Below are 15004 nucleotides of genomic sequence, written 5' to 3'. Positions count from 1 at the left end.
AGTGTGTTTGGTTTTGATTTATAGATCTTTAATAAAAATAATTTGTTGCAGTAAAAGTAGCAAATAAAAAGCTAGATTAGGCCTTCACTTAAGAAAAGAAATTCACAAATAAATGAACAGTTAATCCACTGAATAAGTGATAGAGGCAACATGTCACACTATCCAAACACCAAAAGCATTTTAGGTTATTACTGGTGAGAAATGGACTATTAAACAAAACCATTTCATTGCAGTTCCTGTATCAATTACATTTACAGGTAACAGTCATAACATTTAACTTGAGATAAACTTGTCTCCATTTCACCTTACAGTACTGTTGTATGGCTAATAAGCCATCATAAAATAGTCACAGGAAGAACACTGATGTGAATAATGCTGCTTTTGGATGAAAATTTTATATCAAATGTCACTAAGAAAGAAAAAAAAGGAGTTTATTTGAAACCATTTTTATTACAGTTCACTGTGTTTCATATCGTCTTTAAAAAGTCATAGAACACCACATTTAAGAAATAAAATTTATTGACACTATGTTCAGATCGTTTCATAATGTTAACAAACTCAACATTAAGAACAAGGCATCTGAAATACACTTAATAGTTTTATACAAAACAAAAGGAGTTCAGATATATGACTGGATTCATAATCAATGTCTTTGAGATGGACATTAAATAACAATGGAAACCTTGAAACATATACAGCCTAAGTACTTGAAAGCCATCTGACGTAGCATGTGGTTAACATGATGGATTTAGATTTTAGAAGTGTTTCTTGATTACTCTATATGTATGTCATACACTGAAACAAAACACACATAAAATTAAGTATTTAATCTTAGTTTTATTTGCCATAGTGTTTGAGTTATTAGTACTAGCTTTCCAATTGGCTCATAAAAATTATCCTTTGCATCTTTAACCCTGAAAACTTTTCAACTATAATAAAATAGATCAATTTTTCAGAAAATCTCTGTTGTACACAGTGTGATAAAATTAAAAATATACAAAAAAACACTGCTAGTGAAACTTCCATACCGTTATTTGTACTACAATAAAAGTCTACAATAAATAAATTTACTTTATACACTTGGTAAATGGAAAAAAAAAAATTTAAACATTTACTTCAGAAATATGGGTGGTTAAACACACTTTATAAGAATGACTTCTTATGGTATATACATATACCACATTTTCTACCTCCTTATATTAACACAGGAATTTTTCATAATTTGTGTACTAGTATTTGTAGTTTCCACATAACATGTTGATCAAGGTCATTAAGCTTCTTTTGCTCTTACAACCTATTGTGCTGTGTCATCTCTACCTAGAGTTGCATCTTTTTTTAATTTCTATGATAAAGAGTTACATTGTTATTTTAGTATATAAAGTTACCAGTCATCTTTTCTACTGGCAGTCAGGTGATCTCTGGGAGTAATGACCTTTCTTATGTTTCACTGCTAATGACCAGTCATTTAGGTAGTAATAGTCACTCTATGCAAGTCTGAAGTTGGAGTTAACTATGCAACATGAGATTTATTCAGTATAAAATTGGATCTCAACAAAGTTAGACTTGTTTATGACTTAAAACCTAACTCTCCAGTAAAGAAAATTGTATAATTGCTTAAATTGCCATTTAAGCACAGTTTAGCACTGTTTGGTTGAATAAAAATTGTTATTGTATATTTGTTTTCAGTTTCCCTTTACTTCTCGAAAACCCATTCAATCAAAAAATAAAGAATTATTTCACAGTAAATACTTTGACAAATCTCCTGTTATCTAGCCTTGTCAGCCTAAGGGTAAATCAGTGCTATCAGTATGCTGAAACGTATTGCTATAGGTGCCAACCAAAGCAAAGCGAGTAACGCGAATAGCATCTATGCAGTTTGTTCACTGTGAATTCCCATATACTTGATAGTGTAATGCCACTACTTGTAGACTTGTGGTTGGAAGATATGTCACAGTGCCTTCCAAGGACAAATATTCATACAATTAGACTGCTAAATCCAAATCCAATAAAAATGTTTTGAAGGGGCAATAAATGTTCCCCATGAAAGAACAACAAATTGTTTGCCAAAGTAATCAGAATAAAAAAGGGCTTTGAATTCATGCTAAAAAACAACCTGATTACAAACAAAAACCTTCCAACCCAAAAATACAAATTAAATCCAAGGACTTGTGTTTTTGATTTGCTTAAATGAAGTGTTTAAGGTACAAATCAATGTGCAGAGGAAAAGTCTAAGATATGACTAACCGTGTCATCCTCTGTATATGCTTGTTATATTATCAAAAAATAATACATTACCATAGCCATAAGACCTAATAATCAATGACAAAGAAAATTATTTCAAAGGCAACAATTTTTACAATGTGCAAATAACTCTCAGCATTATTTTAGCTCATCTAACTACTAAACTATTCAAACTTCTCTATTGTAGCACTCTTTGAAACAATCATCTTAATAAGGTTTCCACAATTTTTAACAATTTCCAACACTTTCTGGTGAATTAAATATTCTTACATATTTGTAAAAACACATTATTTGGACATGTATGAAATAAAAAAGTAAAAGATGGTAGAACATGCAATTTTTGCATATCTTTTACACATAATGATACAATACGTATTTTTATACCCATAAAATTACATTTCAAGTAACTCAACAAACCTGGTTTGGTTGACATATTTTAATACTTTTTATTTCTGTCTTTTTCCATAGCTCAGTGGTTATACATGGAAATTTCAAAAAGATTCATAGAATCACAATGACAAATACTTATATGTCTTTAACAAAGCCTTCATAATCATAATGCATGTAAAAGGTGATTTTTTAAAATTTAATTAAAATTTTTGTTAACCAACCTTAAATTTTTTCTCATTTCAAAAATGACATTATTTGTTTCTTTTGAAATATACTAACAAAATATTAATTAGGTTTGATTATCAACATAAATGAAGATATAAAAAATGTGTTCATTTTATGAAGCACGATAACCCATTCAAGCAGCTTTCTGTTGTTTTATTTACACTGTAGAATTTTCACATTAAAATAACAATTAAAAAACACAACACATCTTTACAAATTCTTAGTTCATAATATAAAACAGATCTTAATTTTCAACGTCTCGCTTCACAACATTCTGCTTTTTATTCTCTTACACTGCCTTTTTTTCACTGATTACTAGATATTTAGGAGATACCTAGCACACTTAGAAAACACCTTCATACAGACAGGAATGTTTCTTAATACGACCTTTAAACTCTCATGTTGACAATAAACCCGAGCATTGGAAGAAAATTATTTATCACAGATGATGAGGACTAGAAATGCTGTGGAAAACCTGCCGCTCCCGCAGTCTGTGGGTTGTTGGCTGCCGATGTGAAAGGCATAGTAGGTTGACTTTGTTGTACGCCTCCCCCCAAACCATGCGACTGGAAATAGAAATGTATTAATATTAAAACTGACCAAAAAACAAAATTATATTTTATGTTTTTTAATATCAAGTAACACTAAAGAGCACATTTATAAATATTACTAGCAAAATATAATTGGATAAAATATTTGCACTATGTTAGTTTGAATAAATTTTAAAGTAAATCTTTAAAATTTTATTTACAAACTTAAGGCTTATATTTTATTCCTTACAACAAACACAAATAATTACTTTTAATATCCAATTAATAAGAGTAAATAAATTAGTGTTTCAAAAGGAAATATGCTTGAACCTGATTGGTAGATGTTGTAGATGTAGTTGCTGGGGGTGGAGCCATCCGTACACGTTTGGCACTTGGTCCATGGTTGTTGTTATCTTGATTACCCTGGTTGTTCACTGCTGTTGTCTGAGAGAAATATTAAATTATTATACTTTATATCTTCACAAATCTAAATGCTCTTAAAATATCCTAAAACTGAAATAATTATTTTAGGTTATAAAACTTACTTAAACATATTGAAAATAAACCTTATTCTAAAATAACAAAGAAACCTATTAGACTTGAGTACAGTTTGAACATTCAAATTATGTTATTGTTATTAAATCAATGTTTAAGAAGTTGTTGTTTAATGTAAACAAAATTCACACAGGAAAAGTTCAAGGTAAAATTGTCAAAACTAGCCTGAACAGCTATTGAACTGTATTATGCAAACAAAAGTTGAAATTTATTTGTGATAACAACTGAATAATCATTTAAAGAAATAAATATTAACATTAATAAGTTGATATTGATTAATGATGACTAAAGTCGCAACTAATTTTGTTCCTTGGACACAAAAGGTCTATTTTTTCTTCCAAGCATTAAGATATATACATTGAAAAAAGGATTAAATACAAAATTTGTAACTAAAATAAATACTTTCAAACAATATTTTTGAAAAGTAAATCTTAAAAACCCTTATTAAAAACAAAACTTCTAAGAAGAGTTAGTTTACATCTCAGAATATCATTTCACAAAAGCTGTAACTTGTAATAAAAACAAATGTATTTCAAATGAATATAAGGAACAATTGATGTAATCATTATAAAGTACTCAAGTTTTAAAAGGTAAAAAAAAGTTTTAGTGTTTAAACCAACATTAAACAATCAAATAATGCATTTAAAGTTTAGAATTAATAGTGATAACTTGTGCATATGTACATTAATCCACAGAAAGTGACAGATGATTTTATTTATAGTTGAACCAAAAATAAAAAGCAGTAAATAAATATGGAAATGTGGAATATGTTATGCAAAATATATGCATACGGTTACAAAATTCTGGAAAAATAATGATCAAATTCATATAGAAATGTGCCTGGGTATTTTTTTTTCAAATTATGGGATTGTTTAATTTTGTTAATAAGGCTTCTCTGGTTTTTCTTTTCTTAGTGCAGGTTCATGTCTCAGCACTGACATTCTGTTCAGCATATATTACAAAGTTACCTTTAAAATTGAATTAAAAATTTTTACTACAAAATTATTATTATTATCAAGTACATTATAACTTAAAGATTAATATTTTGTAAGTTTTATTCGTTTATTTCAAAGGAAACCTCTAAAACAATAATTAAAACTTTAGCATGTATCACAAATGAGGTTAAAAATCTTAACTCAGGTTACTTAACCTAATCTTCAAGTTACATCCTGTTTCACACATGTAGAAGACTGAGAAACTGTTACGCTTTACTTTGTAAATGTTTTCTTACCAGCTTCTGGTGCCCTTACTACTCAAAAGTTTTAGCTGGTAGCAGACACCATCAGGCCATGGAACTGTATACAATTATTTTCTAAAATTTTCAACTACAGTGTAATATAAGTTCTTATGAAGCTCGTCCAAGCACATGTACCAAACAATAACTTGCTATCTTTTTACTGTATCAATACATATTCAAAATATTTCAGTTGCACACCAGTTGTTAGAAATTGAACTGGAATCTTAAGCAGCATTTGTACTTACTTTACTATTATCTGACTTGTCTTCTTGTTCGTCATCTGTTAAAAATTCTCTTTTGGGATATGGAATGGGGTATCCAGCAAAAACACTATTTAAAAATCAAGATTCACAGAGTAAAAATTAACCAGTCTATGATTTTACAAACATATATTAGAAAATGGAATTACTGAAAAAGCACAGGTACATTAGTAGTATTACTAGATGTTTAACCCTTTCCGAACGGTTGGCGACCTCAGTCAGCTTGAAGGCTCAGCACAACAGGCGACCTTCCTTTATTCCTGTTACACTTATGTATTAAATTTAACATATATAGTATTGGGTACAATCACTGAATATTTCAGGGACTTTTGTTGAGTTATTGCTGACATATCATGCTTTTAGTACTGATACCGTAATTAGTTGAAGTATCAAACATATATATTCAGTGCCATGCCAAACATTACAAGTTGTTATTCAGTGTCAAAAGGGTTAAAAAATTTACACATCATTTTATTCTCAAAAGTTTCAAAGTCAGATTTTTAACACATTTCAGATTGGGAATGTGTGGTGAATAGGGTCATGACACTTGCTGATTTTTTCTTCTTTTTCTTACAGAGGAAATATTTAAGCAAAGTTCATGAAACTCAGCACAAACTCACTAAATCTAACCAAAAACACCTACACTTTAGTTTGCTGCTCTAAATCAGCCTTCTTTAATCTGAATAACAAAAACTAAAAACAGTCCATTTTTACTTTTAGGTGAAGCTGTACTAAAAATGTTAGATGAGTAACTCTCAACTTTTTGCATAGGTTAGCTAGGTCACATTTTTTGTTCAACTAGTGATATGATGATGGATAAAATAAAATACACATGGCCCAGCTAACTAATGAATGTCCATGTTACAAAATTCTTATCAATAGTAAAAGTGTAGTCACCAGTTTGTCTGCTGATTTTCATTTCATTCCTTTAAGTTGGATGATGAATCCTTTATTAGTAGTTTGTTTTTCACACTTTGTGATTTTGTTCAAATTTCGTGACTTTTTGTTGATACACACCAATAAAAACCACCAAATAAGAATGTGACACCTAATACTAAACATCAGTTACAGGACTGCAACCCTATTATTTGGAGCAGACCTTTACACAACCAACCAGGTTCTTTCAAATATATGGTAGTAGTTTTCATCTCTAAAACTATGTTAACAGTTTCCTTTATTCAAATGCCATGGAATTTAGATTAACAGTTTCTTGTCATCACCCCATGCACAATTGGTTCAGCTGTATGAAGCATAATTATTTGTGCTAATTGCTCCAACTAATATCACGTGATGCTGATCACTCTTTAAGTAGGATATCTTCATAAAATTGAGCAAAGTTAAGATTAAAAGTTGGCAAAGAATAACCAATAACAATCAGTCACTTGTATGATTCTTTTGAAAACTTGAGCCACAAACTGCTGATCTACTTTGGTTGACCTAACCAATACTTATCTACCTGTTAAGTGCTTTCACTAAAATGTTTTGGTGCTCTCAATCATTTTTTTTTATCTGAATGACAAAAAAACTAAAAATTGTACAATTTTACTCTTAGGTGAAGCTGTACTAAAAATGTTAGATTAATAGCTCAAGTGACTTTTCAAACAGGTGTCACAAATAGTTTTGGTAAATTTTAGCTGTGTTTGTTGAAAAACTTTAAACATGTGGCTTATATTTGCTGCAAATGAGACTCCTAATATCAGTTTGTAAAGATCTACCAGCATACCAAATTAGAAAATAATTCATAAAAGTTATGTTTTTCTATCAAATAAAATTTCCATATGTTTGGTGCAAAGAAAAAACACCTGTGAAAAAAATTCAATCAAAATTGGAGATGTTACATTATTTCTTAATTCATTGCCTTGAAATTTGGTATGCGAAGTTACAGTCCATTAGAGCACATATGCTGTAAATACATGATAGTTTGGATTTCCACAGTCTGAAGTACAGTACATGAAAAATGGCTAAACTACCACTCATTTTAATTACACATAGTGTGTCCTGCAGGTTGATATTTTGGCTGCAAGGCACAATACGGTGTGTCTTTATTACACTTAATTTTAGCTTTAAACAGTAACATAATTAGATTTAGCATTTTTATCACTTTTATGCTGTGAAATTAACAAAGAGTTTCTCCCAAAACTATTTAAAAAAACATTAAAATTACTTCCTTTCATCTTACAATTTCAGTACCTTTTACAGTTGACCAAAAAGTTTCATTTAATAAATCCAGTCAGATTCAACTTGATTGATACTCAGTAATATATTTCTTATTGATACTTTATTTTGCCTACTGTAGCAATATACAAATTCCTGCTATAAATAAAAAATATGGCAAGAATTGACAAATATTTATCGGCAACTTCCAAATAACATTTCACATTGGCATCACTCACCATTACCTTTATCACGCTAGATAAATTTTTTATCAAAATCAATTTTTTTATCCAAGAAATATTGTTTCTTTGTAGTAAATGACAAGCTATTTTACTTATTTATATTGTTTGAATAAAATAAAACTTAATAAAGATATTCAATAAATATGAAACTGAGTCACTAGAATAGTTTACAATCACCTGCCATACTTGCTAAACCTAACTAAGTTTACATGATGTCTTGTTGCCTAAAAAGATTTCCATACCTTTCAAACAGAAATAATTTAACAGAAAAGCATTTTTTCAGAAATGAAAATAATATCTAAAAAAAGTATAAAAATTTCCAGGGCTGTTGTTTGCCTCAAAGGTTTTTTAAACACCACTTCAGATTTCAAAATTCATTCTTGCAGGAGGTGGGGTCTTATCATAAAACCCTAACTAACTTAGGGTTTTATATTTTCACTAAGTGCTGTTTTAAACAGCATATAATCTGCTCTCTTCAAATGTATTTAAACTTAACTTACAAGTATTTTTCAAAGACGTACTTTGTTGGTTGGTTGGTTTATTTAGTGTTTTATGGCACAAAGCAGCTAAGCTATCTGCACCAAACATCCAGTAAAAAAGGTAAAATTAGAGTAAATGGAGTAAAATTCATAAAAGGAAATTAAGGTAAAACAAAACAGAGTAAAAAAAAAACAAATAGCACAAAATCAATGTAACATCTAGTCTACAATGTTAAGATAAAAACTACAGCAAGAGAAGTCATAAAGGACTTTCTATTGCATAATGGTAGTTATCATAACCTGCCAGGAAGACTAACAGGTACGTACAAAAACCACCATCAGTCACCTGAAGTTGGCTTTTCCAGTTCTGGTTCAGAGTTATGTGACATTATGGCCATTTTCAAAAGGTAAAGTAATAAAAGTTTTAAAAGACCTATAGCAAAATTTTAATAACAACTTGCCAGGATGATTAACAGGTAGTTCAAACAGATAGTTCATACAGCAGTGTTAGTCACCTGAAGTTGGCCTTTCCAGTCCTGGTGTCGAATTATTCAATGTTACTGCCCCTTTCTAATTTCAACTTGAACGAGAGAGACTGTGATTCTTAAAATGGAACCACATTAAAAAAAGTTTAACGTAGAAATTAAAAAAACTTAAATGGCATTAAAAAGATTACTGGCCTTTAAAAAAACTTTACCAAGGTGGACATTGTAACCATCACCAGTAACACTGTCTAACGTTATGGACAAACCTTGGGACAAAACATGTTTAAAATGGTGCCATCGTTGAGAGTCGTAATGATGGCAAGAAAGTAAAATGTGGCTTATTGTGATTTGAGTGTTACACAGACTACACACTAGTGCATCAGTTCCAGATTAAAAGAAAACGATGAGTTAAAAAACTGTGACCAATGCGTAGCCTAGTTAGAACTTCCTCCTTCCGATCCTTATGGAAGCAAGATGGCCGAAGTCCAACATAGGGTTTTATTTGGAAAAGCTTGTTTTTGTGTTGCTCACTCCAAGTTGGCTGCCAGCTGGCACGGAGACGAGCCTTAAATACAGGACCATAGTCCATGTATGGAATAGGCACAGCGGTGATAGTACCAGAGCAGATAGATTTTGCTGCCGTGTCTGTGAGCTCATTCCTGCAAATATCAACGTGGCCCAGTATCCAGAAAAACTGAACAGAAGTAGATGTTAAAGAGAAATGGGCCAGTCGGTTTTGAATATTGGTGATAACAGGGTGTGAACTAATGTGAAGCTATTGCAGGGCCTGAAGAGAACTAAGCGAGTCAGTATATATAGTGCAGTTTTAGTACTTCTCAGCTTCTATGTGATCCAAGGTAAGAGAAATAGTGTACAGTTCAGCAGTAAACACAGAAGCTGTAGAGGGGATTCTGTGCTTGACCACCCAACTGCAACAAACCATGGAAGAGCCCACACAGTCACCTGATTTTGAACCATCCATGTAAATAGGAATGGAAAGATTGTTTGAAAGATGTTCAGTAAATAAAAAACTGTACTTCCAATTGGGAGTATCTGCTTTACTCAGATGACTTAAAGAAAGGTCACATATGGGGACTGTAAGAAGCCATAGTGAGATGGGCTGACCAGTAAATACTGCAATGTTATCTAAGGACAGACCCAATTCACCTAACTGTGCCTGGATACAAAGGTCAACAGAAGCAACAGAAGATCATCTGTTCTGAAAAAGTATGGCCCACTGAGGAAGGAAAACACAACCTCAGGTGGGACGCTTTGATAAGGAATGAAGTTTTAAAGCATATAGTAATGACAGTTGCAAACAGCAGAGATGCAAAGAAGGTTCATGAGACTCTATGTATAAGCTCTGAACTGGAGAGGTGCAGAAAGCCCCAGAACAGAAGTCCTTGATGATGAATGGGGTCTAGCATCTAGCATCTAAGGCCCGAGGGTCTGGCAGAGCCATAGACCAGTGATCCATAGTCAAGTTTCAACTGCATAAGAGCATGATATATCTTTAACATAGAACATCGATCCGCTCCCCATATGGTGGTAGAGAAGACACAGAGGATGTTCAGTGCTCTTGTACATTTGACCCACAGCTGCTTAACATGTGGTATAAAGTTCAGCTTATGGTCAAAGATAAGCCCCAAGAACTTGGTCTCAAGGGCAACAGACAGCACAACTTCACCGATACGGGAATTCAGGATCATCGTGAATACCGCGTTGTGGCAAAAGTGCATGCAAATGGTTTCAGAGATAGAGAAATTAAAGCCGTTTGCTGTGGTCCACTTCAGTAAACGACTGAGGGCAGTCTATAGCTGCTGCTCAATATACCTCATGTTCGACGGCTGATATGAGATGTGAAAATCATCGACATAGAGCCTGTTTGCAACAGTGAGAGGGATTTATTCAATGATGACATTAATTTTTATACGGAAAAGTGTGACACTCAAACACAGCCCTGAGGGACTCCAAGTTCCTGTAGAAAAGAACGGGAAAGTGTCAAACCCACACAAACTTGAATCTTCTGTCCATTAAAAATTTTTAATAAAAATGGGCAAATGGCTACATAACCCATATATATGGAGGTCTCGCAAAATGCCGTACCTCCATTTTGTATCATAAGCCTTCTCAATTTCAAACAATATTGATACAAGATGTTGTCATTTGAGAAAGGCTTCTCTGATTGATGTTTGAAGTCTAATCAGAGGGTCCTGTCCACGGTGGAACACTGTCGTCAAAACCCACACTGGGTGGGCAAGAGGAGATAGTTTAATTCAAGGAGCCAAACAAGATGAGCATTAATCATCCTCTCTAAGGTCTTACAAAGACAGCTCGTCAAAGTAATTGGACGGTAGTTTGAAAGAATCTGGGGATTCTTCCCAGGCTTAGAGAAAGGTAGGACAATAACCTGGTACCAGGTATCAGGAAAAACATTCTCCTGCCAGATCCGGTTAAAAACAATTAGAAGAATAGCAAGCGAAGCAGGAGATAGATGGCGCAGCATGTCATAGTGTACATCATCTGGTCAAACCAATAAAGGGCCAGTTGGAGTTCCAGCAGTGTAAAGGAATGATTATAGTTATAGAGACAATCAGCTCAAAAGGAAAAAGGTGATCACTCTGCCTGAGTCTTGATGGCTAAGAAGGTGGAGGAAGAAGCAGACGTGCTAGATACCCGGCAAAAGCTTTCACCAAGAGTATCGACAAAGCTCTGGATATCAGGTACTTCCTGGTCATCAGAGAGGAAGATCAAGAGTGGGACAGAATTGTATTGCCCATTGACCTTTTGAATCTTGTCTCATATGCCTTTGGAACTGGTGGTAGAAGATATACCAGTTGTGAACTTAATCCAAGATTTCTTCTTCTGTATTCTTCTTCAGTCTGGAACGGTCTTTTACTGGAAACAGTGTAACTTTTAACCACAAAACCTTATATTTAAAAGCAGGCAAATACTTGCCAGAGAAGCAGGCAGAAGCACAATTCTGGTGTTGGCTTATTTCAAGATAGGCCATCGAACGAGCACAGTCTGAACTGGACTGGAAATAGTTATATATAAACATCATGAGTAGAACTCCAGTGGTGTTGCAGAACACCCCACCTCACAATGGACACTGACTGGGCCATGGTGGATGGTCCAATTGCTTTTTATTATTCTGGACTGGTGCAAAATTTTGGGTACCTGTATCCTGTGAAGCAGCACAGTGAAAACCTAGTTGGATTAAAAACAGAAGAATGGTGAGGAAGGAATAAAACATGAATATCCACAACCATCACAGGTGCAGGTTGAATTGACAAATGGTCATAGGTGGAAATCTATATACTTGCAAGACTATAATGTTTAATAATAACTATTTACTTTTTAACATGCACTACTTCATATATTATGTTTAGTCACAGTTCATGTCTACACAGACATTGATGGTTGGTCATGTTTACCTATTCTTTTCTATGTACACATATATATTAATGTTTAGTTACAGCTAGTTATTTTTCACATGTAACACACCACTGTTGATATTTTGTTCTAATTTATTGTTTTTTAATCAACTGATATATACAAATAGTACATAATGTCTAAATCTCATTCATCACTTCTTCACATGTACCATTCATATGTTTATTCTTAATTAAGGATACCCTGTCACGTACACATCACTATTAATGTTTGATTCTAGCTCCTTATCCTTTGACAGGAATATCTGTAAGCTAAGCATTAGTTCTTTTTCATTACATCTTCATTTGACTCACTATTCCTTGTCACATACACAACCATGTTAATCTTTAGTCCTAGTTCTTACTCATGTCACTTAAAAGATAATGTTTCATCACAGTTCATTATTCCTTCAAAACTAGACTTAGTGGGTACTGTTTAGTTATAGTTAATTACTTCTTAATATGTACACACAATAGATAAGTTCCTCTTTATCATGCCTGCTTAGAAGTGCACATGTATTTCTGTTTATTTGTCCCTTAACATGTATGCCTAGGAGATATTTCAGTATCATTTATTCCTTCTTAATTTACAATACTTTACCAATGATATATAGACTTCATTCACTACTTCTTAACATGTATACTTAATGATTTGTCATAGTTTTCTACTGCTTAATATGTGTCCATGCATTATAATGTTTAATTCTTGACTATTATTCCTTGACAAGTCACACACAGACAATACTATTTTGCTATAGTTCATTACTCAGTTGCATGCACACATTGTAGGTCATGTTTCATCCTAGTTCTTTATTCCTTCACGTCCACACAGATTATAATGATTAGATCTGATTAATTGTTACTACTTCACATAACATTAGAAGGTGGAGTTTAGATGTAATTGCTTGTTCCAAACAGTGCCACAAATAATCAATGTTTTAATGTAGCTACTTATTCTGTTACAAGTGGATAATGTTCACTCTACTTTTGTTACTCCTTTACATACACATATAGAAGATAGTGTTCAGAGTTGATTAAGAGCCTATGCCATTTAAATGTCCTCGTAATATGTCCTGTTCTACGGGCACTATACATCACTGTGGGCTGTCTTCTTGACATAACAACATCCTGTTCACAGATTAGTTCCTCATCAACTGGTGTTCTGTTGATCTCCTTTCTTATTATTCTTCCTCCTTTTGTTGCCTTTTCATTTCCATCTTTTCTAGCTTCTTCCTTTCTGATCTCCTTTACCTCAATCCTCAACCTTGGCTGTCTATACTTTCAGCCTAGTCTATTCCACTTTTTTTTTCTGTGCAAGTCTACCTTTCCATCTCTTCTCTCAGATTCTTGCTCAATTTTGGGAAATCCCTTAATGGGTCCAATTGGAGGCTCCTCACAGTCTATCCAAACCTTATTTCTATTACTCTACTTCCTTAAGACTCAGCCTAGTCATCCCCTTCCCAACTTTCAATCCATTCTGATTCACCCTCACATACTGCTCTTTCATCAGGCATGACATCCTTTTATGCCTGTGGGATTGTCCATTCCACCATCCAGATCATGCAACTCTCTCTTTTTCCCACTCCTGTTGCCCTTGTACCTTTTTTTAGTGTGCTGAAATACAATACACATTTCTCACTTTGGTGTCATTGTTACTATTCATTTTGACTTCACTACTTTATAACAGCTTCTCCTTACCATGTACCTCACCTTATGGATGAATGCAGAGAGAGCATTTATATGGGAAGGTGTGTTGTACTCCTATTTGTGAAAGGTTTTGTTGCATGATATGTCATCATACAATAGTATAAATCCACGTGTTTTCACATGAATTTTAGGTTGGAGTTGCACAAGATTGGTGGCATGCAAATCTCTGTGGCAGAATGGCACAACTGTAAGAGGAAACAGTATGGGGGTGAGTAATTGTATCAAATTTAATTTTGTTTTTGCTACCTTTGTTCTTTGTCATTCCACTGTAGGTTTACTGTATATAACAGAAGACTTGGCAAGATAAATTGTGAAGTTATACTAGATTCCACTTGAACTATCAGAGTCTATGCTAAGAATGAAATGGACTGGACACAAAGTGTGGTACACAGTAATTTTATTCAAACATAAATATAATGTGTGTACTTGCAATGGACTCTGGACAGTCACCTTTACTGTTGTGAATTATTTCCAAACTAACTTACTTACAAAATATGATATTCTAGACTGTCTATACCTCTTGTCACTTAGTTGAATTAATAATGTTAGGCTTATGCAGAGCAGTTAGCACAACCCATATCTCTGGTCATTCCGATTCAAACAGAAGGGAGGTTGTAACCTGGAGATATAACCTGACCTACCATTGGAGGACATTGCTGTCAACCTTTATGAACAAGGTACATCATTACATCTATATATATTCCACAGACAGACTAGGTGTTATCTTCAGTGGAATGACAAAGAACAAAGGTAGCAAAAACAAAATTATATTTATGTTTGAATAAAATTACTGTCATTGTGTACCACACTTTGTGTCCAGTCCATTTCATTCTTAGCACAGACTCTGCCAGTTCAAGTGGAATCTAGTATAACTTCACAATTTATCTTGCCAAGTCTTCTGTTATATACAGTAGACCTACTTAGTTTATCTGCTTACTTGAAAATACCATGCTACAAAATTACAAATAGTTAGAAACAGGGACTGAAATAATAAAATATCAAACACAAAAAGAAAATAACAATAGAAAACAGATATGCCCAGCTATATTCTCAATGGATATACTT

The 15004-nt window shown here is 33.1% G+C and overlaps 1 protein-coding gene across 6 annotated transcripts in view; it reads right to left on the bottom strand.

The window, feature by feature from the left end:
* Positions 1-501: 501 nt before the first annotated feature.
* Positions 502-15004, bottom strand: part of LOC143250709 (cyclin-dependent kinase 8-like) — a 48289-nt gene continuing 33786 nt past the window's right edge. For all 6 annotated transcript variants that reach the window (XM_076501619.1, XM_076501623.1, XM_076501620.1 and 3 more), the window contains 3 exons: positions 5424-5508; positions 3717-3830; positions 502-3422 (listed from right to left, as the gene is read on the bottom strand). In XM_076501619.1, coding sequence (XP_076357734.1) covers positions 3312-3422; positions 3717-3830; positions 5424-5508 — 310 coding nt within the window. In that variant the 3' untranslated portion in view covers positions 502-3311. The remainder of the gene's footprint in view (positions 3423-3716; positions 3831-5423; positions 5509-15004) is intronic.

Source organism: Tachypleus tridentatus, chromosome 5, assembly GCF_004210375.1.
Source record: "Tachypleus tridentatus isolate NWPU-2018 chromosome 5, ASM421037v1, whole genome shotgun sequence".
Lineage (NCBI taxonomy): Eukaryota > Metazoa > Arthropoda > Merostomata > Xiphosura > Limulidae > Tachypleus > Tachypleus tridentatus.
This window is presented reverse-complemented; position numbering and strand designations above follow the sequence as displayed.